Source organism: Erithacus rubecula (assembly GCF_903797595.1).
Source record: "Erithacus rubecula genome assembly, chromosome: 1".
NCBI classification, from domain to species: Eukaryota; Metazoa; Chordata; class Aves; order Passeriformes; family Muscicapidae; genus Erithacus; species Erithacus rubecula.
In genome coordinates this window covers 92,749,243-92,774,785 of record NC_136658.1, presented here as the reverse complement: position 1 = coordinate 92,774,785, position 25,543 = coordinate 92,749,243, and the positions used below count along the sequence as shown (strand labels likewise).

General features: G+C 39.3%; 1 protein-coding gene across 2 annotated transcripts in view; it reads right to left on the bottom strand.

The window, feature by feature from the left end:
* Positions 1 to 25,543, bottom strand: part of TBL1X (transducin beta like 1 X-linked) — a 187,970-nt gene that overhangs the window by 16,259 nt on the left and 146,168 nt on the right. For both annotated transcript variants that reach the window (XM_079298889.1, XM_079298890.1), the window contains 6 exons: positions 19,501 to 19,646; positions 16,494 to 16,743; positions 10,493 to 10,625; positions 3,592 to 3,733; positions 909 to 972; positions 711 to 808 (listed from right to left, as the gene is read on the bottom strand). In XM_079298889.1, coding sequence (XP_079155015.1) covers positions 711 to 808; positions 909 to 972; positions 3,592 to 3,733; positions 10,493 to 10,625; positions 16,494 to 16,743; positions 19,501 to 19,646 — 833 coding nt within the window. The remainder of the gene's footprint in view (positions 1 to 710; positions 809 to 908; positions 973 to 3,591; positions 3,734 to 10,492; positions 10,626 to 16,493; positions 16,744 to 19,500; positions 19,647 to 25,543) is intronic.

Below are 25,543 nucleotides of genomic sequence, written 5' to 3'. Positions count from 1 at the left end.
GATTCACTGAGCCTACAAACGTACAAACCTCAGCCAGACTCCCTGTGCCAGCTGCTGGAGAGAAGCACTGTCAGAGCAGCTCACTGGAACACAGGCCTTGGAAGTGCCATTTTTCTCTCTGAATTTTATAAAGGAAGCCAAGGACGACACATGCATCTCATTTTTAGATACTGAAAGTTAGGCAAGATGAATGCTGTGTACTTTCCAGTTTTAGTTTCAATGGATCATCAGTCATCTGTTCATTTTAATCTCTAATATGCATTCAGCTGTAACTACTATGTTTTGCTTGATTTTCAGTTCAGAACCATAATTTTTTGCATATTTCCAGAGGAAGCCATATATATTTTATTTAAATAAAAGTGTTTCAACAATCAATGAGCTAAAAGGTGTGGTATCTTTAAGATCACTTTCTTCCCATAAATAGTTAGCTGATAAAACTACAAATAAAAGTACTAGAAGCTGTTCCTTCCTTAACAGAGACACACTTAAGATGGAATTTTACACATTTTTTAAAAAAGTTAAGTATTTTCCATGAAAATAGCATACATTTATGCAGCCTCAAAAATGCAATCAACATGCACTAAAATATATTAAAGAAATGCAAACTTGCCAGGATGCCTGGAGAAGAAGAAAATAGTCTTAAGGATTAGTAGCACAAGCTCACTCATCAGCATACTTATATGTTAGAATAATATATTTTAAAAACTCACTTTATCAACACCAGCACTTAAAATATAATTCCCCTTTTTGTTCCATTTCAGGGCAAATATTGGACCTTTATGTTGACCTAAGGTGCTTGCAAGGTTACCTGGAATAAAGAACAGGTTATTATTACAATTTCTTTACAAATTGGTAAAATTACAACTCACTGCTGTTTGATGTTTAAGAAAAATAAATGTTTGACTTACCATCTTCTGTCCATATTCTTGCAAAACCATCATATGAGCCTGTAGCTAATAGTGTTCCATCACTCTGTTGGAATACATATAAATGGCAAAGGTGGATATGAGATAAAATCTGTTTCAACCAACCTTTTTCTTTCATTTTTAAGGTTTACTAATTGTGATTTATGGGAATTCTGAGTCCACTCATTGAGACAGATTATGCTATGATTTGAACTAAAGGTTATTACTTCAGACAGCACAGAGGAAATAAAATGCTCTAACATACAGTGAAATACTGGACAATACCACTATGAGCCATTTCATCAAAAAGATTAGACAAAGAAAATAAGTTATAAAACACTTTATGGGCTTCTTCTGGTTGACAGATACTACTTCTTAGACATAAAGGACCTATAAAACATCAACAGATGACCAAAACTCAAGCTAAATCCCAGTTCAGTGAAACTCAGGCACCTCTACTTGAAAGAAGGCCCTAAGCCACAGGGTGAACATCTCAAATGTTATCTCCCACCAAGGAACTGCTTTCTACTTTTCTGAGCACAGACTCCCACACGTGTTCACTGGCACAGTACCATGATGGAGAGCCTGAGAAAAGCTGGATTCATGGATATCAATCAGGAGGAAAAAAGCCCATGAATCTAATCAGCAAGTTACATGTATTCTGGAAGGAACCCTTCACAGAAGGATATGTCCTGTGCAGCCAGTGATTCTGGTGTGATTGGGCCAGAATGAGAATAATTTGACTCTGCCATCTGGTGGTATGGACACTGTTGAAGCAGGGTATTTAGTCTTTAAACATTTCAGAACCTGGATTAAGAGTGAGATTCATCCCATTTATCACCAGACATGCAGAAGTTAGGAGTCAGTTTATGAGTGCCATCTAATCTCCCTCCATAATTAACAGCATCATGTAACTACAACTTTGAAGAGTAATTCACTAACTCATTTGCTTTAGATTATGCCCAACCCAACATGCAGGCATGTGTCTCTGCTTCTGCTGACTTGAGATGAGTCTAGAGGACTAGCTTAAATGCTTAAATCTACAGGAGGTGAATCCTACCCATGGTATCAAAGGGCATGATCTGAATATGACCTCCAAAAATAACTTTCCTTGTAACTTTTATGTGATGCAAGTCACATAATCCAGAGAAGAACTAATTCAGTCCCAATAATGTGACTATTTCACAGGGAAATATAATTAATATTGTGGTTCTAAAAAAACAATGACTCAAATATATAATAATGTAGAGGGGGAAAACATCACAACCAAAGTGAAGCTCACTGAGATGTATACTCTGGACCAAAGATGAGAAGAAAGGTGATAAAGAGCAAAAAGAGAAAAATAAAAGCCCAGGAACTTAGATGTACAATTTATCCAAATTTCTTGGTGGTAATTCACATTCTTTGGGAAACTCAAAGTAAGTTGGAAGCACCTGAAGTATTTAAATTAGGAACGTTTCCTTACCTTATGTACTAGCGCAATGCAAGTGAAGTACCCATGAAGCCTGGAAGGTAAGGAACTACTACAGGAAATACTATAGGATGTCCTATGTTTTGGACAAATTTTCTCCTAACTCTTCCTCACTCATTGCATGTTTTCCTCTTTCAATTTCTCTTTTCTTACTCCTTGATTCGATTTTTTTCACAACTGTTTTTCCTTACTCTAATATCCACAGGAAACAAGTAATGAACATAAGCTTAAGTTTTATTTCCTTCCTCGACCCACTTCTCACCAACTTCTTCCATTGTGCAACTATAAAATACACAGGGGAAAGACGGCTTGTGCAGTGGCCTTATCTTTTACTTTATGAAGCACCTACCTCACCTGAAGGACAATACTGCAGTAAAGATTAATCAAAACTTGGTCTCTGGCCAGCAACTGAGACTGTACGTGTACTTTAATTAATCTGTTTTCCTATGAAAACAAGACTAATGTGATCACTCTGTACTATCTCAAAGTAATTAAGGCTCCTGCAGGGTCTTTAAGTTCTTTTGGTAAAAATGAGACATGAAGCAGCCTCAGAGCTGCCCAAAGACACTGCCCAGGCACTGGGGATTCTCAACAATACTGTCCTTTCTGCTCACTTCAGTAATCTCTGTGCAGGAGCACATTATCTAAGATAAGAGGTTTTGCAGGATGAAAGTAAAAAAGGGATCAGGCAAGACAGTTTCATCCAGAAGCTGGATAGGTAAGAATAGAATAACTATACATGCTCCTATCAAGACAAGAAAAGAATGCAAACATATTTTGCTGTGCACAGCACAATTCAAATGAGAGGATCTGGAGAGCCAAACCTCAGAAAAAGCTTCACTGGTGCTTTTATCCCCTTACAAGCCAAAAAAGAGTAACTATGAGATTCAAATACATTATTAATGAGGCTTCAGTATTACACAGATTGCTTGTTTAATCTTTGTTCTTAAAGCTAGCTAAGTTTATTTTTACCCATGCTCCTAAAATAGAGATATAAATATATCATTGTTAAGCTTGAAGATGGCAACAGTCCTGGAAAATTACAGTCTGTAGGAGAAAGTTCAGTCTATTACAAGTACTTGAACAAGAGGTCAGTAGGTTAGGATAGAGCTTCTGGTCACCTCAGATATGAAAGATATGGAGCAGCAACTGTAATTGCCTTGGAATTAAATTTAGACAGTTAAAAACCATGCACAGTCTTAGAAGTTAGCTTACATTCCAGTCCAGTGAAGTCACATCCTTATTGCTGGGGACATCATGTCCTCCTTCTCTTATGCAGTGCCTCAAAACCAGCTGAGTGGAGCCGCTGTTGCTGTTCTCATTGAGATTCCATATCCTGGCTGTCGAGTCTCCAGATCTACAAAACAATTATGCAAATAAGATGAAATCTCCTCATGCTGATCCAACAAACAGTGTAAAAGCCTGTATTTCTGTTTTCATTGAGAAAAAAATCACAGCCTTGCAGGAGACTGGAGGAACAAGAGCCCCTGGCCTGTACAGTAATGGGAGCATCTGACTGCAGGAATGTTCTGGCTCTGTGTAAAATGCAGGTGTGAGATTTGGTGCTGAAATTAGCAGAAGCTCACCTAGGGGAGGGCCCTATTCTTATTGAAATGTTCCAAGTTTTGCAAGAAGAAGTTGTTTTGAACCTCCTGAGAATTTTGTTGTTTCTCCTGTGCACGGCCCAGAGTAGATCCAACCACGTTTCCCTAAACCTGCTGAACAGATCAGGGCATTACAAACCTTTAAGAAGCATTTTTTCTTTCCAACTCTTTCTGTACTCTGTGTACTTTTCTAAAAATGCTAACACATATTTAAATTATACCTGTCATAATAATTTGGTTTATTCAGTTTTACCTAAAACACACACACTTGCTGTCTACATTTTGCATTCCTTACCTAAAGCTGGCATCACCATAACTGAACTAGTCTGGGACAACTTACAGTAATTATCTGTAGCTTGGCTGCTTACATCATGCTGTCTGAAGAAGTGGCAAAATAAGTACTGACATAAAAGAACCAGACAGAGGCAGCATCAGGATTCTGATCTATTTTATAGACCAATTATTTTCTACAGAGGTGCTTTTAATGCAGGCTGAAAACCTGACTTTGCTTAGAAAACATTTTGAGGAGAAAGAGTTTATCATTATCTAATTGTAAATAATATATTTATTTTGACTTTGCATAAATCTTTATTCTACTGAAAAACATCTCTGAGGTTCAGAGATCAATTTGCCAATGAGTGGAAGATACTACACTTTAAAAGTTTGCTGGGATGTTTTTTCTCACTCTCCCTCCTCCATTTTTAAAAACAATGACAACCAAAACCAAGTACCCTGTATTGCTTGTTTTGTCCAGAAAGCAATATTCATTTACATGCAGTAAGTAGAAACTTGGAGCAGTTAGTATCTCTCTTATACTTGCAAGAGTTCATACAGTCTAGATGAGATTTCATTGTTGACATATCTGATTTGTTAGCTTTTCCTTTTTTTAAAAAGAATTTACAAAAAACCATTTTTTCCTATACACTATCAAGGAGAAAAAGTCTTTCTTCAAAGCCTAAAAACCTGAGATCTATTTTTGCTTTGATAAGCCATGTTTTACTGAAAAAGAAATCCATCACAAGAGAATACTAAATTTTCTTTCAGTCTACTAGTAAAGCATTTTAATTATTGATACTAAAAATATCAGGCAAATTTTCAATACTTGACATGCCTTCAAATGCAAATATTGATCAAGCAATTATTGAACCCATTGATCTCTGTGTATTATTTTACCAATAATTTAGCCTAATTTAACACAAACAATTCAACTGTAAAAGCCAACACCACTCTGCCTGTATCAGTAGCTCTGAGCTCTTCAGGGTGATGGCATGCCTGAAGAATGTGCCCAATCTCCTGTGAACCTTTCATGCAGAGATGTGATGGCTGGCCAGGGTTTGAACCCAGATACTCCTGTACAGGTACTCTTTAATTTTTGAGACATATTCTTCACATTGGTGATTAAAAAATAATTCAGATCAGGGTAATTTTTGCCACCAGACAGCTGTGACTGTAATAGACACTTCTTATTTCTTCAGAGGTCTGGAAAACTGACAATTTTGCATATGTTGGCTACAAAATTAACGAAGTTAATAATGAGGCTCAGAAGTTAAGGAACATTTTTAACTGTGATAATTAACAATGATGGGAACATAAGTCTTTAAAGGACTGCTTCATTGGTTAACATGCTAAGTAGGAAATTCCTCCAGAGTTGGCTTGTCTCCTATACAAGACTCCAGGACTGTCCTGCCTTCATTGTAATAATTCAGTTTGTTATTGGATCCTGTGAATAAAGTACCCAGTCACTTGGCTCTCATATACAGTATCCTATTTGCTAGTTCTAAAAGGGTTATGTTTTGTTTTCAACAGTTTTATTTAGTTGGTTTTCTGGCAAGGCCTAGGCAATCTTATTTTCCAGTATTTTAATTTTGTTTTTCTCTTTTCTTCTTCCTAAGGCTACATAAGCTATTATGTGTCCCTGCAGAGAGGCTTTATAAGCCTACCAGTGTGCAGCAAGGGTATTTGTGTGTCTTCCCTTTTGTTGCTGGGGAAAAAAATAAAAGAGTCCAGAGAATGCTCTGGAAAGTATTCTGATTTCTGTTGAATGATTCAGTGAACCCTGCCTTATTAGAGGAGCACAGTTCAAGCACAATTCAGAAAGATATTTAATCTCCTTAGCCCACAGAAGCATTTCTATCTACATGATAAAGCAGCTCATTCCAACATGCAAGTCATGAACACTTGAGTAATAGGTACACTCCTCTGCACTGTGGTAGAGTACTGCCAAATTTTAGGAAGGCCAGTTCTGTAAGGGTTTTATTTCATGCTCTCCTGCCCCAGTATGTTCATGAATCAAGATGGACACATGTTTGTGGAATTTAATTTGTGACAAATCACACCATTCTGTAACTGGGAGCACAGAGGTTGAAAGTACTGCACCTGGGTAAAGAATCTTGCAAGACAGTTGTTGGACCTTCATATTTCTAATCTTCAGCTACAGCTCTTAAAATCATGGTTATTTTGAGATGCAATATTGCTAATGCGTATTTACTACTTCTGGCTCTAACAGGTTAGGGTTTTTATTATTTTATTTTAAGAGATATTATTAAAAGTGTTACGGGAAGGAATTTTTTCTTTTTTTTTTTTGACACCTAGCATTTCCTGAATAAAGCAGGTCTCAAACTAAGTGCTTACACTTCCTAGGCAGTCAGTAGAAGGAAGTGCCTCACAGATGTTCAGTTTAAGATCTCTGCCCCACTGATTCTACAATATTATTCCCTGCTACAGTTTATTCAAGTTTACCTCTCTTAATAGCTGTCCACTTTGCATTAATGGATTTGATGCTCTGAGGAAATCAATCCAAATAGTCCCCTGCTAACGAATAAGCACTTAAAGTTAGCAGAATTAATATATATGGCACTGACATAAAGGGGTGGTGTCTGAAATCAACACCCTCAACCTGGTAAGTCAAAAGGATTATTCTGAATGATAATTTGCAGTGGATCCTAAAGCACTGATATGAGGAGTACAGTAAGCTGAAACACTATAGAAACCTCAGAAACTATGACAAACAGATGGCCTAGAAACATCTTTTCCTGCTTCCAAGAGACAGCCAGAACTGAAGGATCTCGGACAGCAGCTTTTATAGATAATTACTTTGCTGACTAGGGAGAGCAAAAGGTGCACAGAGTGGTTTGTAAGAGACGAATCAGAGCCTCTCTATGTGAGAGAGGCTGGCATAGATTAGCTGATAAGCAAAGAAACCTACTGTTGGTTTTGGGACTGAGGCCAGCTCCCTCTGCTCCATGGCTATGTGAATTACTTGAAAGTCATGGCTGGATGTCACAGAACAGAACACACTCTTGGAAGCAGCCAGGGAACACAATGACACAAATATCCTAAGTTCAACTGGAAAAGGTTTTGGAGTTCAAGGCTCTAGCAGCCTTGACATTCACAGCCCATCCACTTCCACACTGGGAAATTCAGGCATGCTCAGAACACCCTGTGTCACCAGACCATGGTGACCTGTGCAAGCAAACTGACAAGTTATTCCCTGGCCAGATTCTGGCTTGTTTTAATTAGCACTCTTGCTCAGGGCTCTGATGTTCTCCCTGAATAACTCCTGGGCATGGCTCAGTGGTTACAATGTCCAGAGATGTTTCCCAATGTGCAGTTTGTTTGGCAGCCAGGGCACTTTGCTAGCACAGACACCAGCCATTCTGTGCCAGCTGGCCTCAGTGCCTAGCAATATTCCCAGGCACAGTTTACTAATGTGGATGCAGCTGTAATGGATTTCTGCACTACACATGGAAAATAACTATCTGCAACAATTTAAATGTGTCATGAAATTAGAACTTTGATATTAAAAAATAACTAGTAGAAAATATGAGTCTTTGTGTTTATGGCTGGGAATGGCCAAATCTTGAGATTTAACCAAGCACTTCTCTTTTTGGTATTTTTTCACCTGTCCAAAACACTCTATGCAATTATTTGCATTGGAATGTTGACTTCCTTCATAAAGTGTAGTTAATCATCTTACATGGCTGTATGCACACACTTCACTCTAGTATTATAATGTTTCTGTTCATAACATCTAAGCATTCTTCTCATAGGCATCTGGTGACAGTCATGCCTTTGATAGCCTTTACTGGTATTTCTAGCCTCTCCCATACTCAGCTTTAAGGGTTATGTGTATGGTGGAGGGGGAAGAGCAGCTGCAGAATATATTTTTCTTGCTATTTGATCAGAGAAATTCCTGTCTCTCTGTTATATTTTGAAATAGCTGTTTGCAAAACCCAGAGAGTATATATTACAGTGCTAGTCTTCACACACTAGAAAAACAGCAACTGAGTAGATGTGACATTAAATATCAAAATCTTTCTCTCAGTGGGATAGTCACTGAATCTGGAAACCAATGTGTTGGGTAATTCATTCTACATTTCTTTTAAACAGCTTGCTTCAGATTAGTTCTGAACCTGCATTTTTCTTTTAGTTGAGGATTACATCAGGTTGCTGTCTAAACTGCTGCTGTTAGTTGTTAGAAGAATCTATTGCCTGTATAACAAGGCTTGAGGAAAATACTCTGTCATTAATTGAGATTCAATTAGTTACTTTAAAAACAAAACAAATATGTTATTATTTCCTCTATTTAATAGCTAGGTTTTGAAATGCATTTTTTAAGATGGATACAATCAAGCAGATGGGAAACCCGAAAAAAAATATTGACTGGGCAGCACAATATGGCTGTTACAGAATCTAACAACTTGATGCTCACACATCAGACTAACTGCAGTCTTCTTTTTTGAATCATTGCTTTGTAAAGGGCAAACAGAACTGCAGCATACTGTGGATCTCAGGGAATTTCTCTGCCTTGTTCAACTGGTGCTGCAACACGGAGTTTACCTGTAGATAAAAGCTTGCACTGTTATTATACCAGACAAAGGCTCCTTTGTGCAGTGGCATATCATTCACTCAGCTCCCTTCCTTCAGTTTCACTTTCTTCTGTGCATTCTCTGCCATTTCAGCCACTACACTTCACCAGCACTGGCTGCTGTGTTACCCCAATTCCAGCTGCATCCCTACCTTGCTTCTTACAAGCAGGCTACAATCTGACCAAGGTGCACATGGATCTAAATTATTTGCATTGTCATTGCACTGCTATTAGTCTGACTAAAGCACATGACTGCACTTTGTAACCACATGGGTACTTATGTGCCTCCACGGTCACTAGCAAAGCTCATTACAAAGGGTAAAGCTTAATTGAATGGCTAGTGAGAGGGTATTCCTCTGGCTTAGATATCTGACTAATAGTTCTGATTATCATCCTCCAGGTTTACCTGAAGCTACAGGTTTACCTGTAAGATATCACAATCCAGGGATCCATCTACCTGTGCTTAGCAAAGTTAATCACACACTGCAACACATACTGTGGTTTATGAAATGCTCCACCATTTAAATTATGCACACTAGGACTGTGCACCATGGATCCTAGGGAAGCAATCCACTGCAGCAAGCACTGACTTGCTTAAAATTGATAAATGAAGATACTTAATACTAGAGATGCTAAAAGTACTATAAGACCCGAACATTCCAGAAACAAAGCATATTCAGAAGGATTCTGGTTTCCAAAATCCCAGTTTGTTATCTGAAATTATTTTTTCGAAATTTCTATCTTCATTCTGTTGGATATCTCTGCTGTTCATCCAACATGGATTTTATTTTATATTTCCTTCCTTTTAAAGTGTAAATCCTTTCCATGTACTAAGTGAAAAAAGGTAAGAAGACTATTCTTATGATCTTGCAAAAAAGCTAGAAATAAAATAAGGACTCTCCTTTTTGTTGTGAGAAAAGTATTAGAATACTTCTAATTAACTCTGAGTGATTTACCTCCTGAAACTTTGATCAGCTTCACTCTTGAATTTATTCTTCACGTTAAGGTTTAACTTTAAGCATGAACACAGATTCCACCAGTGCCTGCCTTGGGATATGTTTAAAATCCTTATTTGTTTGGATCAAAAGTGCTTTTATAAGTCACTTTCCTGATTATCCTGCTTAGGATGCTGTGGTGGTCATTGCAGAGCAGTCCTGCAGAGGATAAACAGGACTCCCTCCCAGTGACACTAAACCACAACATTCCCTTAAACCCCTACTTACTGCTCAGCTCACCAAACAAACTTAAGTCCTATCTGAAGCATCCCCTCTCCATACTTTTCAAAAAACCCAGTGGATGCCAACAACTTCCTGAGACCCCACTGTGAATCAATAACTAAGAGCAGTAGATTGCATGAACTTCAAATATTCTGAGAATATCCAGATTTATTAAAAAAAAATTCTAAAAATTTGTGTGTGTTTAGAGCCACAGAATTTACATCTTAAATGTACAAATTCTTTATATTTGGCATCACCTTATGATTACTTAGCTGGTATTACAGGTATGGTACTGCTAAAAAAAGCCCACTGCTGCAGGCTGATAAAACAGCCCAGAGAATACTCATTCACATCCTGAATACACTTGCAGCTTCTTGCATCTCTAACTGTTCTCTAATTGCAGCAGTTGGTTCCAGTCACTGTCTTACCCTGATGCCAGCAGGTCACTGACAGGGTTCCAGGCACAGATGAACACTTCTGATTCATGGCCCCGAAGGACTGTTGCTTTGTTAGGAGGAATTTCAACATCCCCGTCAATTTCCATTGGCTTTGAATGATTATCTGTAAGGAGATATAAATAGTGTACAAGATGCAGTTAGGTCTCTCTTAAGAACATGCTAGTTATCCAAGGCCTAAAGCTTACAGCAGCCTGTAAACCACAATTAATACACACTCTGTGCTATGTCACTGACAGTATTACTACATTTGCTTCTCTCTGGCCATTCAAATTTATGACATTACCTCAAAATGTAGAGCTTTCCAAAACATTTTGTATAAATCTACATAGCTTTTTATCCCCCAAATACCCAGCATTTAATTCAGTGTAGTTTTTCTTTGGAAATTGACCTCATTAAAAATGACCTATAGATTTATTAAAATATTAAAAAAATAACATAAAGCATTTCTATTTTCTTACACAGTCTACTGTAAGTAATATCTGTGCCACTCACAGACAAAAGAAAATACACAAAGTAGGGGCCTCATTCCTGGATCACATCAGGGAAATGGTGAGTGATCACCTTCTCAAGGATATCATAATATATACAAAGGTACCAAATGAGTCATAGGTATACTTAACCTGCATGCTGCAACTCTGTGGTTCCTTAGACTGCAGTCTAATTAACTTCATTTTTATAAAGTTCTTTTATTGCCTTAAGCAAAAAAAAAAAGTGAATTTAAAATGATGGCTTTCTCTTAGTAACAACAATTCATTCCAACTTGCATCATGAACCATGTTTTTACTCCAGACTTCCTCTGCTTCTGTAGAAATCTTCCTCATTAAGCTCTAGCTACACTTCCTGGCAGCATTACAAGATTATTATCCTCTGCAAACAAGACACCATCCAAGGACAGGTGACACACTGAAACAGCAGACAGCAGATGCTACACACACAGGTGTGGCCCATTCTGCAGAAAGCACATCCAAGCATGGGTAGCTGGCAGCCTCCTGTTACCCAACCAATGCCTCGGCCAGCTGATCTGCTCTGACTGATCAAAATGCAAGTTCTCTGAGTGAAGTCTTTCAGTTAGTCATTCTTTAATCACATAAGGAGATCCATAGGTTTGCAAGTAGAATAATTATGCTCCCTTATGCATGTTTATGGCATTTAAAATCAGCCATCTGTCCTGATACTCCAGCTCTGCTATTGCCCATCAACTGGTGAAACAGACTGTGACATTGCACAAGTGCCATGGGGAGGAAGATCTCCAGATTTCTACCCTTACCTAGGCTTTCACATACTGGTCTGGCTCTGCCTAACAGGCTGAGTCACACAAACAGCACTTCTCACTGCATATTTGGTTAGCACCCTAAATCTGTGTCTGTGCCACATTTACGCCACAGATGGAATGGAATCTACATGAGTTACATAGAATCGAATATTAAAATCAGGAAACAACTAAAGTAGTTTCACAGCTCATTTCTAATTAAAAATATCTATATTCTTTACTACACTTATTTCCTATGGACTTGTTGCATAAACATTGGAAATGCCTACTTGTAAAATCTATACCTATGCTAAATCCCTGTGTTAAGCATTGTCCTTGGTAATTCCCTATGTGCATGACTACTAAACTGAATACTGTTGAGATATACCAATACTCAAGATTTAGCCTGACAACAGCAGCTGGGATCTTTGATATTCTGAGCAGTCAGGCACTGAAGAGTGAAGCACTATTAAAACCCACCAGAATATACAAGCCTAGAACTCACAATCCTCTATTACTCAGCACAGCACAGACTCACCATGCTTAAAGCATATTTTCATGAGAAAAACAGCAGCAATGACAATGACTATGCATTTATCTGTGTCCTGTTCACAGTGTGAGCTGGAAGCTGGGGGTAAATCAAGAAGATATTTCAAGCACTTTAATTTGAAAAATTTAAATGAGACACTAAGCTAACGACATAGGATCCTACTGTTACCTGCCTGGCTCTAAAGGCAGGGCTGCTTTTTGCTCTTGATTAAAACCAAATGACAGCTGGGAAGCAGCATCACTCCAAGGTCCCAGAGTCAGAAGTCCTACCAGAGCAAAGCCATCTGATAGTCAGGAATATTTTTCATTTGTACATGGCCAGATGGAAAAACCTAGACACACACTTTGAACGTTATTAACTGCTATGAACAAACCCCCATGAATAGTCATGCTGTGAAAAAGAAACCTTGATTAGCTGATACCTGCATTAGTACATGCAAGACCAACTGGCCTCTGGGAGCAATGAAATACCTGCAGAATTATTTTGTATCTTCCAGTAATGATTTTTACAGTACAGCTTTGGTGGTTTAGAAGAAAAGAGAGGGAAGGATGAGAAGCCTTTCATAAATAATTTGCAAATGTTCGCATTTTATGTGTTTTCTTCTTATCTGCATCAGTAGTCAGGAACATCCATATTTAGTGTTACTCTTCAGCACAAAACTTAAAACACCCCATTGAACAAACAGGACAGTTCATGCCTCTGTAATACTGCCTCAGGCTCTTCTTAGATTCAGATAGACACTTGCAATATATGGCTGATATGATGATGATAACAACAAAAACCTGCAGAAACCCCTGAGCACAAACCGGCACCTTCTTAAGGGCGACAAGTTCCTTAAGCAGCAAGAGCTCTTGGGAGCCCTGGTGTCACCTGAAAATTCAGCTTTCCTATGGATGCAGTTACAATGTGTGCATGGGGAATGAGAATAAATAGGTGAGATGCAGTAACCATCAAGAACAGGTTTATTTTGTTTTAAAGTACCTTCCAAGCAGAAAGCTTTCAGTTAAGATCTTATTTGCACAAAATTGCCCTGAGGGGCTCTCTGAAAGAGAAGGCATTTCTATCTACAAAGTGCAGCAGAGCCTCAGGTGAAAAATACAAGTCTTCAGGTCACATTGCAAAGGACTCTGTCCAAATGCTAACACAAAATGTTTTCTAAATGCCAGGGCATCATTGGTTATAGTCTACATTATATTATAATTATTTTCCTCAAATGTATTAAAAATTCCAAATGACCGGAAAGTCACAGTACCCCAAAGTATTAAGATTGAGGGGTTTTATTAGTGTAAAAATAAAAATTCTAACACACTGGTAAGTAATATTAATTATTTCCTCCAAAGAAAAAAATAGATACTTTTAAGACACTGTCTTTTTTCAGGGATTTTTTTTGTTTTTATACTTAAATCTTTAAGAAGCCTTTCACTGAAGTTGTTCTTTTTGGCTGTAGTTTAAATAAAGCAACAGGGCTTAGTCCTCTTTCCAGAGCTTTATTTTTCTTAAACTTAAGCCAATCCTTGCAAATATAATGAAACAAATGACACTAAAAATAATTGAGTTGGAAAACAATCCAAAGTTAGGCTCCATTTCTACATGCTGATTTTTACTTTTTCCTATAACATTTACAGTGACTTAAAACTGAGAACATTACTTGGGAAACAACAAGACAAGGAAGTGACTGTTTTTATTTAGTATTTGAATCTGTACCTCGAACTATTGTTATGGTTTTCTATCTCCTCTCTTTCTTAAATCTATAATATTATATTGGTAATGTGCATACAAAAACATAGCATATTACATTAAGTATTTTAAAACCTTTTTGAAAATACTTAAGAGTGTCAGAGAGAACTCCATGCCAGAATAAATGCAAACTAGGTAATTTCTCAAAGACTTCTCTTCCTTCTGCTCCACCCATCCCGCCTTTTTTTTGAAAGGTTGATATTTGGGTGACTTCCAGGTTATGACTAAGGACTAGCACAATATTTAAACCTGTGCCAACAGATGCCATGTCTATGGAATACAATAACAGTAAAAATTAAGGTTTGGGAAGTTTCTCACAGCTTTCATATCAGCAGTCTTTTCTCCTCAGTAGGTCTCCCATTATTTCTTTCTCCCAGGAAAAGTCCTTCTCAACATTCCAAGAAAAGGTCTGCAACTGGTTGTGAAAATCTTTCTATTAAAAACAGCTGTGAGAACTATTATTTTTTAATTTAGGAAATGTGAGATTTGAGACATTGAGGCTTACAGTGTGGTTATAAACATAAGCTGATCTTTAAGGCTTTCCTTTTGTTAATACAATAGTACATTTATTTCTTTGGATCAGAAGGAAGTACATCTGAGTGGTTCTCTTTTAGTGAGGAACTAATGATCAGTCTTCTACCTTAAGAATTTGCTTTTCTCTGGCCCTGAGACAGTGAGACATCCCCCTAAAATTTTCACATGTCAGCTGAAGACATGTCAACAAACAAAATGTTAGTATCTGATAGATTTAACACTACTTTAATTTCTGTTTGCACCCCCCTTCACATATGAAATGAGTTAAGTTTCAAAGCAGAGGTTTAGTTGAAAGCAAAACATATGCAATCCATAGTCTAAGAACAGATTAATATTTTTAAAATGATCAGATGTTTTTACATTCGCTTTCTCAAATAAAAATGTTATTTAAATACCTGCAGTTTTACTGGGGGAAACTAACCCATCTAACTGGAATTCTCTGAAGGAAAATCTGGTTTGAAAGTGTTTTTCTCACTGACCCACATAGGAATCTATTCAGATCAAAGAGAAAGTGGAGACTGATAAAGGCATCTACACTGTAGAACTAATAAAATCTTACTATAGTCCTGACCTTTTCTAAGCCAAAGAGCTGTTAGGACTTCCTACAAAACCTGCCATGCATGTTTCTCTAGAATTTTCTTGGAAGACAGCTGGGCAATAAGGGCTGGTTTCAGAAGTCAGCCAGTATACAGAAACCAGAACCAGTAATCCCATCTGCCCCACAGGGACAGCACAGTCATCAGGATCTAGTTACACAGGCAGGTAGGTCCCACTCCATGTTGGAGATGTCTGACTCTGGATGATTAATATACAGACACAGTCTCCATTAGTCATCCATGAACAAAGGTGAATTTGGTGCCCTTGAGAACCGACTGCTCCAAGGACTAAAGAAATCTCAGGAAGGTAGAACCTTCAATTGGATACTTGCAGGGGACTGTATGAATAAGAACATGGTAATAAATAAAAGGCTGAGGAACAATTTTCCATTGTGCCTTCAAGATAGGTTGGTTGTATCCAAGCTGTTTGCTGGGAATGGTCCTTGGCACATATGCTTGGCAATGCCATTCAGGAATGGATAGCTGGTATAGTCCAAACTGGACTACTGACCATGACAGCAAGGCTATGGATGCTCCTGTGCTTGGCCACATCACACAAGAATGGAAGCTGGACCATGCCAGACTGGGCCAGTGACCATGCCAAGGCTATGGATGATCACAGGACAGCTACTGCACAAGGCCATGCACTGCTCACACAATTACACAGGCAGGGCTTGAAGGTCCGTTGGATGTTAGGATTACTCCACAGTGTCCCCTGCAGCTGTGGGGGAGCCACCACCAGCAAAGAACCGTAACTCCTTTTCCTGTACCTTTGCCTGAAAGCCCCTCAGTTTCCAAGTTAAAATAATTTGGAGGGAAGGAGGTCATATTCTCCACTCCAAGGGAGTTCCTGACTCCCTTGGCAGACAGCTGTCTTTCAAACAAGACAAGGTCCCAGCCTCTCAACCCATCTCTCTTCTAGCCTGGCCAAAATGACAAGCTTTGGCTACAGCCCAGTTTTTATGGAATATCTAAAAGTATCTAGAAGGCTGATAATAAAGTCTGGGTAGTCTGCTCCAAGGAGAGAGCATCCAGCTCCACTTCTTGATCCTGCCTTCAACTTGCAACTCTGAACATATCTGAAGTTTTCAGATTGTCAGAGACAGGTAGAACACAGCACTGTGATGTGAAACATCATTTTTACTCAGCAGCCTCTTTAGAAATGCCCCACCCTCCTGGAATGATTGCTCTTAGCAGAACGCACCTAGCAGAAAGCACACCTTGCACCCCACCTTGCAACAAGTACAAGAATACTATTGAAACACCGAGCGCCCGGCAGCGGCAGGCAGCCGCACGTTGGCTTACTTATTGCATGTGCCCCGTTCTCCTCTCCGTTCACAGTGGCTTCTCCGTTCTTTGGTGTGTTCTGCTGGGAAGCAGCGGCGGGCGCGGCTCCCGCCGTGGCGGCCGTGGCGGCGGCCGCTGCCGCGGCGCTGGCTTGCTGCTGCGCTAGCTTCTCTCGGAACGCCTGCTGCCGCGTCTGCACCACGTCGGGCATCACCGCGTCTATCAGAGACAGGGACTCTATCGGCCTGCCGTCAAACACTGTGCCATCCTGCAGGGAAAGACAGCACGAGGGAAAACCCACGGTTAGGAGCTTCACCACTCAGGTCGGCAAAGAGTCACAGAATGAGGCTGTGTGAAGATACTACACTTGGATTAAACCAACAGTGCCACGGGACCGTGGACTGCCGCTCTCTCAGATCTGTGACGGTGGTGGCATTGATGGTCCACTCAGAAACCCGATCAGTGAAAAAGTACTTTGTTGGAATTTTATAGAAAGTTCTACCATATAAATGTTTTATAGATGCAAAAGAAGTTAAGCTGTGTTAAAAAAATGTCTGACCGATGACAGAAAGTTTCGCTTTGTTTTTTGTTTGGAAAAACACTCATGGCTAAAGCTGTGACAAAGGCAAATAGACTTTGGTTAAACTGTTTGTTTTCTTACATTCACAGGAGCATAGGAATGGAAGCAGATGATGTATAAGGAACTTCAGCCAAAACATGATGTATGCACAAATTCAGTGATTTCTTACGCAGTGTTTTTCAGCCCAGCAGCGCCAGTTGTAGCTGATCATACAAGAGAGCATTACCATTATTTTTCTTTAATTCCATTATATTATTCAAAATAGTTATGACTTTCATTTTTGTATATCAGGCTTCAGCTCCAACAACCAATTGAGTAAACTTTTAAGGGCTGTTGAAGACTTAATACAGACTATATTGACTTAGCTTTTTTTCTCTTTCACTTTCCTATTATCTTAAATATAGGGGAAAGATTTTAGAAGCCTTTGTAGAGTGTCATTTTACCAATCATCTGCAAACTCTATTCAATTCTTTAAAATAATAATGATCCAGTGGTCAAAGATTTATTCTTGAGAAAGAGCAAGTAAGAATAGGATATGGACAGATAATGTAGCTGGCAAACAATATAATCTTCCATAGGTGAGAAAAATTAATAAAGAAAAATAGTTGCTTGCCTGACTGATATGTTTCTGCTGAACTAGTTGCTGAGTTACCCCTTACAATTGCAAGATTAAGATAATACAAATTTGTTTCCTCATGGGGAAGAAAAAGGAGGAGACAGTCATTACAGAAGAAACCATAATCGCTCTTTCTCCTTAACATTTTTTAATGTGTCTGCCAAAATGTATTTGAATCTTGAATCAAATTCTTGCTGCACAATAAACAAAATGTTTGCCAACGGATCCTGACATGTTACATTTTCATCTGTAAATGTGCTCACTGGACTATTTACATGACTGCCCTTTAATAAATCACAAACAATAATTTTATACACATTGGTTTATAGACTCACTGATTACTTGTGACTGTTAAGTAATACACATAAAAAAGTAATACATAGGGAAGCATCTGTGGTAGCCCTTACTGGGATTCAGATGTAGTAAGAATGGCCTTTGCTTTCCTGTAACACACTTAACAGTAGGGATTTGAACAGAATCATAGAATGGCTTGGGTTGGAAAGGACCATAAAGGTCATACAGCTCCAACATCCCTGTCATGGGCAAAGACATCTCCCACTAGACCAGGGTGCTCAGGCCCTGTTCCACCTGACTCAAACCATGATGAGAGCAACATAAACCTTAATGGTGGCAACAGGCATATTTTCAGATTATTTCCTCATTTTAGGGAAAGTCTTGCAGCTGGGTAAGTGCAGGCCCCTACAACCTGACCTGATATAGGTACTTCAGAGCTGAAACTTTCTAACTGTGTAGCTCCTAATTCAGGCATGGGGCAAAATGTTAAGTAGCAGCAAATTGAGACTGCTTCGTAACACTGGTTTGTTATTACAACTGCATCAAAGTGCAGCATGCTGTGAATGTCAAATGTCATTGCCCCAATTGCAAAACAACACATATATAAATCTTATACATGGTATCGAGTCATAAAAAGAAAAAACCCACAGAATGTTTGAATAAAAACAGAAGAGTTTCCCAACTACACACTGCAAACAACACAGACTTTTCTTTATTTTATATTCCTTTGTTCTCATCCATGCTGTTCACATGCTACATTCAGGTACAGAGGAAAAAGCAGAAGCTTCTTTGTATTAATATTTATTACAGATGTTTGTCAGTCAGAAATATCTATCCTCAAAATCTTGTAATGCAGCACTTGCTTATCTGTCACACTTCATTCCCTCTCAAAGCACCATGTCTTTAAGGTTGGCAGGGCAAAAATAGTGGCTTTTCCCACATTCCTTCTTTGTTTCCACTGGCAGTTCAAGGAGAACAGGGACAGTTTGTGGCTGTCCATACAATCTCTACAGAAAATCTGCACCCCAGCCACATTCAGAATTTACAAGCACCTGTTTCACCGTGTACATGATGCCTCATCTCATATGATCCAGGCCAAAGTCACTGAAATCACTCTCCAGTGACCTCTGTGGATTTTTGATCAAGCTTCTCATGGCTTGTGAACAGCACTGCTTGCTAGGAGGTGTCAGGAATGAAGTTTTAACCTATGCTGCATGGTTTTCCTGCCAAACTCTGCTATGACTTGGAAAATGCAAGACTGTATGCACAAGTGCCTTTTGTTTGCTGCAAGAGCCTGTACACCCTGGATTTGTTGGCTGGGGTAGCAGAAACACCACAAATATCCATGTAAGCAGTGCAGAGAACGCCTCCCTGCTACAGCTAAAAAACCTAAAACACATGCCCATCTCAGAGCTTTCTGCTGGGATGGGGCAAAGTACATAGAATAAAATTAAAGCTGGGGAGTAGCTCGTGCTGGGCTGCTGGGGTGTGTGTGCTGCTCAGGCAGTGGCAGTGCTGGCAGCAGTGGTACTCACCTCGTTGATGCTGATCTCGGCCTCCACATACTGGAGCCCCTTCTGGAGGATGGAGATGAGTGCGGCAGGTGGCACTAGCGTTCCGTTGATGTTGGACTGGCTGATGTGGCTCTCGATACCGAAGGTAAAGGCCGAGTGGGAGAAACCTGAGAGCAGGAAAAGGAAGCCATGATATGAAATCTAAATGCACCAGTCAGATACACCTTCACGGTCTAAAAATAATTCTGTCCTGAGATCTAAGAGACGCTGCCGTGTAAGCAGAAGGATGTGGGCTGGCTGAGCAGAGTCAGGGGGATCAACCTCCACCTCCCTGACCACCCATCCCCCCTGCACATATAGGGGAAGCCATATAGAAATGGAAATGTATGCAGAGAAAAACAACTGCACTAACCCAAACAAAACCCCCTCAAAACACGTAAATATCAACAATTGCCACAAGGGCAGGTCCAGCTAAAAAAGGTGCCTCAAATCTCCATTTCCCTTGCTGAATTTCAGTGTTGGGTGTTTGCTGAAGCAGCACACTTAAATCCCTACCAGCATGCAAGTTGTGTAAAATCAAGGCACAGGGGAGCCATTCCCTTATACCAGGAAAGAGATTTCAAATCCCCTGCTCATTTATTGCTTAGTACAATATGATGGGCAGAGCACTGCCGTTAAAATGTGAAACTACAAAAAGGCCACCCCTGTAAACCTATTTTCTGCATGTGAACAGCAATAGCAAAAGTAATTAACTGGGATCTGCCACACAGCAGACGACAAGCCAGTGAGATGCCCTGTACTTCAGCCAGAAGTCTTTCTCTTCCCTGTTTCATTTTTTGTCATTGTCTGAGTAAGTGGCAATGAAGGTGGCAGTACTGAAAATAAAGAATTTTAGCAGACAAATCTTAAAGAGTGCTGCCTTAAATTCTGGCTGAAGCTGCTCAGAACTGTTGCTGGGTATGGAGGCAAGCATTGCAGAGAGATTGTACAGAGGGGCAGCTGTGGGAGGGGGGAGGGGGAACAGGATGTAGATATAACTGTAGGAACCCATTTATCATCACACTGTCTCCAGGGCATTAATCTAACATTAAAAGCCTTGGGGAAACCACCCATGCACTGTCTCAAACAGAAAAAGCCCTCATGGTCTCCACCAACAGACAAGAGAAAAAAAAACAACCAACCAAACAACAAACTCCCCCCAAAAAAAGAAAAAGAAAGCAGCTTTCAAATGAAAATACTTCCGTTAAATATAGCTGTGCCTCTTCCCCTTGTCAACACTAGTTTCATTTATAGTTCTGTCCGTTAAGGGATTTCCCCTGTATCACTGCAATGTCCAATTATGTGCAGGCTGGGGATGTGATTTTGGGCTTGCTTGACAGTCGTGCTTTCTTTCTCTCTTTTCAAGATGCTTTTTTCCAGCTAGCTCAATTATTAACAGAGATAGCTAGCAAAAACAAGCTGAGAGACAGAATGCCTCCCACATTTGAAACCAAGGTATGCATTTCTCTGATTCTTCCCTTCCCCCTACACATTTTATTTTGCTGCTGCTTTTCTCTTTTTCCTGCTCTCTCCCCTCTGAATCCTAATTTCCCTTCCCAGTGCTCTTCCAGGTTTGGGGGCTGCTTTGGACACTTTTTAGGAAATGGCAGGTCCAGCTATGAACAGAATTCCACAGGATCACAAGACATAAAAAAAGGACAGATAAAATCCCCCACTGAAAAACTGCAGTATCATTTATGTAATTCCCTAGTCCAATCTCTTATTCTGTATTGCTCCTTATGTCCTGGTCTAGTTTATGAGCTGCTGGACCTCCTGCTGCAAAATAGACTGTAAGATCTGCAGGGCAGTGTTTTTCCCTGATTATTAGTTTTGTAGGACATCTAAGCACATTACTGGGAACCACAATGAGAAAGAAATCAAGCACAGACTGCACCTGAGAGGTCTAGGGCCTAATCACTGAACACTGACATCTCTATGTGTATCTATAAATACATCACATAAAACTAATCAGAATTAGAGAATCAGATACCTCTAAATGTATGTTTATGTGTATTTGAATTAATCAACAATGGTAACACAATTTTCTTGGAACAGAACAAACTTAAAAATACATGACAGATAAATGGGTAAATCTACATAAGAATGAGAAAACTGAGCTGTTATCCATGACTGTTAAACAACCACAGCAGCTAGGTTGCAAGTAAACAGCTCAGAAAACTGTAACATGGTCTCTGATTAAAACAACAGGTGGGTGGCATAAAAATGGCAACCAACAAACATGGAGGGAAAAAGTAAAAAAGAGGAAAACCATGACTGTGGATCTATGGCAGACATAATCTTAAGTATGATGTCTGACATCTCATTATTGCATTTTGTATCTTACAGACTTTTTAGCTGGCTTCTGGCATATCTCAAGCCCCATCTTTGCCAGGAGCTGAGTGATGGTGCACACAGCTAAGCTCTTTGTTCAGTCCTGATCCCCAGAGAGCAACAGATCTCACCTCATAGCATGTGAGAGAAGAAACTTCTCAATACAAAACTCAGTTATGTTCTTGCAATGAAACTTGCTATCTTAGTGTTTCTCTGGATCCTGAGAAAGTATTACCAAAGCACCTGTTAGATGAGGAAACACAAAACTCCTGGTACATTGGAACTGAGGAGCGATCTCACACACCTCCAGCAGCTGTGAGAAACTTTCCTGAGATTTTATTAGACAAGATCTGATTAACAAAAATCAATAGAGCAAAACTGTTTAAGTGGGTCCTGCTCAACATGGTGCTCCTCATCCCTCTTGAAAAAATCCACCCCCTACAACTGTAGTTAAAAAAAACCCAAAAGAAACGCAACAGAATCATGCCAACCAGTTCTCCAACAGACAACTAATTCCCTCCTGATTTTTGTATTACTACCACAGGAGTTATTACAGGGCTCATATGAAAACAGCCAGGTTTTGAAACTACTTCACACGGTCAACAAAATCCTCAATGAAGCTGTACCTACATCAGGTTATTGGTAACACTGAAGAATCACCTGAGCTTTACTTTTATAGTTACCAGATGCCATCATTTCTCTTCAGGGCTCTGCATTCAAGTGCACTAAATTACATAGCAAAGTTGCAGCTCCATAGTTCAGTCTTACAAAAAGGTGATTTCTATTAAACAAAGGCAATTTTTAAAAAGTGTTAGCTTGTGAACCTGGCCCTCCTCCTAAGATCATGAAACTACACTGGAGACACAATGCCAAGACACAAGCACCACCCCCACTTCCAGTCTGTCAAGGCAGCTGGGGAGCGTGAGCAGAGACAGAAGGTGCTCTGCTAGTGGGGATCTGAAGGAAGGATGTGGTGGGGATGACGTGAAATTACAGTAGACACAACCTGAAAATGCCGTGGCAGCAGTGAAATGAATGAAAGTTGCAAATCCGTGTCCGTATGCATTCTTCCTCATAAATTCTGTCACCCTGGTGACTGCAATAATCACTCTATAAAACAATGATTTCTGTTCAAATAGAACCAGTAAACTAAATCTTAGTGCAATAAACTCTTTGAAGACCCATGCAGTGAGACTAAAAGCTTTTAGGGTTAAAAGCATAAACACCAAGGGCTTAGGAGGAGAAAGCACTGCCCCATACTGAACAGATTTCTCAGCAATGAACCAGTTGCTTTTGCTGTGACATGACCAGTGCCCTAAAAGGCATCTTTCAGCAGGCTTGAGAGAATGGCTTCCAGGCTTTTTCTGCCTCAAAAATGATGGGAAAACAGACGCCATAAAGCTATGCATAATCTGTAAATATATTATCATATATGAAAAATATACCCAAATGAATAGTGCAGATCTTGGTATGATCTTGGTATGAATGGAGGTGACTTATCAACTGTGGAATAGTTGAAGTATTTTACAGAGCATAAAAGCAGAGAGAAAATAATGAATGCAGAAAAAAATTACTTAAATGACCCCCCAATCTCAAAAATTGTTACACAAGTCAAAAACAGACTTGAAAACTGACAGAAATTCCTAATCGAGAGAATCCCACACTTTTTTTTGTACTGACAGTGGTAACAGGTCCCAGTTCTGTGCTATATTTTTCCCACACTGAGGTGTCTGTATATACTCTCAGTGGTACATACACAGCCATTTGGGAATTCTTGCCCCAGGCAGTGCCAAAAAATGCATATGTAGGACTGTGTTTTGCAAAATTGCACTGATAGGTTTTGCTATAACTGCAAAAATGGAGATGATGGAGGGCTTTTCCTTTGGCTGCTCCTTTTTCAGTTAAAAATGGCTTCCTTTGAAGCTAGATTTGCCATTGATCGTAAAATGACAAGGTTTTATTTAATGAACATAATGATGCTTGTTGCATGTTTGTTTGATCTGAAGGCTACATACTTTTAATTGTTTACAATATGCCTGGCTCACATCAGAAATGCCTGTCAAATGTAGGTGTAGAAAAGGCAACTGGGGAGCCACACAGCCCAGGGAATGACTTTTCTGCTCCAGAGATGTGCCTCACCTCTTCTGGGAGCAGAGTATTCCTCTTTTTAGACTCACAACTGGGGTGATGCTGAGTATCTGGCACTCATAGCTCCAGCTAAAATTAACATCTACCAAGTGTTCCTTTCATTTTCCAATCTCTTTAGCACCACAAAAAGCATGCCTTAATAAAAGTGCAACTTATTGCAGCATCTGCAGTACCTACTGCTGTATTTGTACGGGTGAGGGGAATGACTTTCAAAGAGGGGTCTGTGGAATCAACAACTTTTGAACTGTTTCAGTCCTTGCTGGTTACTTGGGGTTACTTTGGGGATGAGAAATAGAGAAGTGATCTGTTGAACAAAGTTTTCTGCTTGTGAGCTAAGTGGATTTAGTTTTCTCTGGTTAACCTAAATAGTTTGCTGTACGAATAACTTTTAAAACCCAGGTGTTTTTCAGTTATTTGCAAATTACATGGTTCAGTTATTCACTCTATAAGATCCTTCACTGAAACATTTGCTACTGTACGATGAAACAGAGAATAAAGAATTATGAACATCAAATTGGTTTTTACACACACCTTGGGCATCTTGATGATGAATAGCCTCTATCCCAACACTGAGTACAAGTAACAAGCCATTCTTACAAATCTTTGCTCAGTGTGGCCCTCTTTTCTGGAAAATAGTGAGATTTCATATGGAGATCTGTGTCATTTCCATCAAAACATTTTCCTATTTCTTTAACTCAAGCAATCCAGACAGAGGTTTGCATATGGAGAGATCTTAAATTCAATTCCTGGAAATTACTACATTAGCAACGTTATTACTTTAAAAGAAAGAGAAGAAAAACAAAAGAAAAGGAATAAACTATCTGACAATCCCTATTTTTTTTTCTGCAACTATTTAACCATCTCCACATAGAAATAACCAGCAATTCTTGTTTAATTGATTTCTCCGTCATTTTCTTTTTTGAAATTTTCAATACAAGCTCCTCCAATCTTCACCTCTGCAGTAACACAGTATTCCCCTTCAAAGTATTGGCAGGTAGAGGAGACAAAACCAAGCAAGGCTTTAGAAATTATTAAAACTGCTGGCTCAGCAGAATCAACCTGCAGCTGCTATAATGGAATCCACCAGCAATCTCAAGTTTTCTGGCTGCACAAGTGCCTATTTTCTTTAAGGTGAGTCTTGCACCTGGCACTACTGCTGATACTTTGACTATAGTACAATTCATGAAAGAATGGAAGGCCTGTAAGATTATAGCTATACATGCTGCAGGGCAAAAAAAAAAAAAAAAAAAAAGGTTGCAAGGGGCAAAGAAAAAGTCATCTTTATGACCATAAATGGGTATATGGGCAAAATTCCTGGGACATTCAGATACATCAAGTAGAAAAATTCCACTGCTCCATGAAGTGATGAAAAATCAAAAGAAAATCATGTGCAGGAGGAGCAGACATCCACACACAATCCCATCAGCTGCTTTACCATGTTACTAAACCCAAGTAATTCCAAAGCTGCCCGCACAACTGCTTGCTAGAGGAACCAGAGGCAAGCAGTGGAAAAATATTCACCCCAAGTTTGACATCTGGGTCCTGG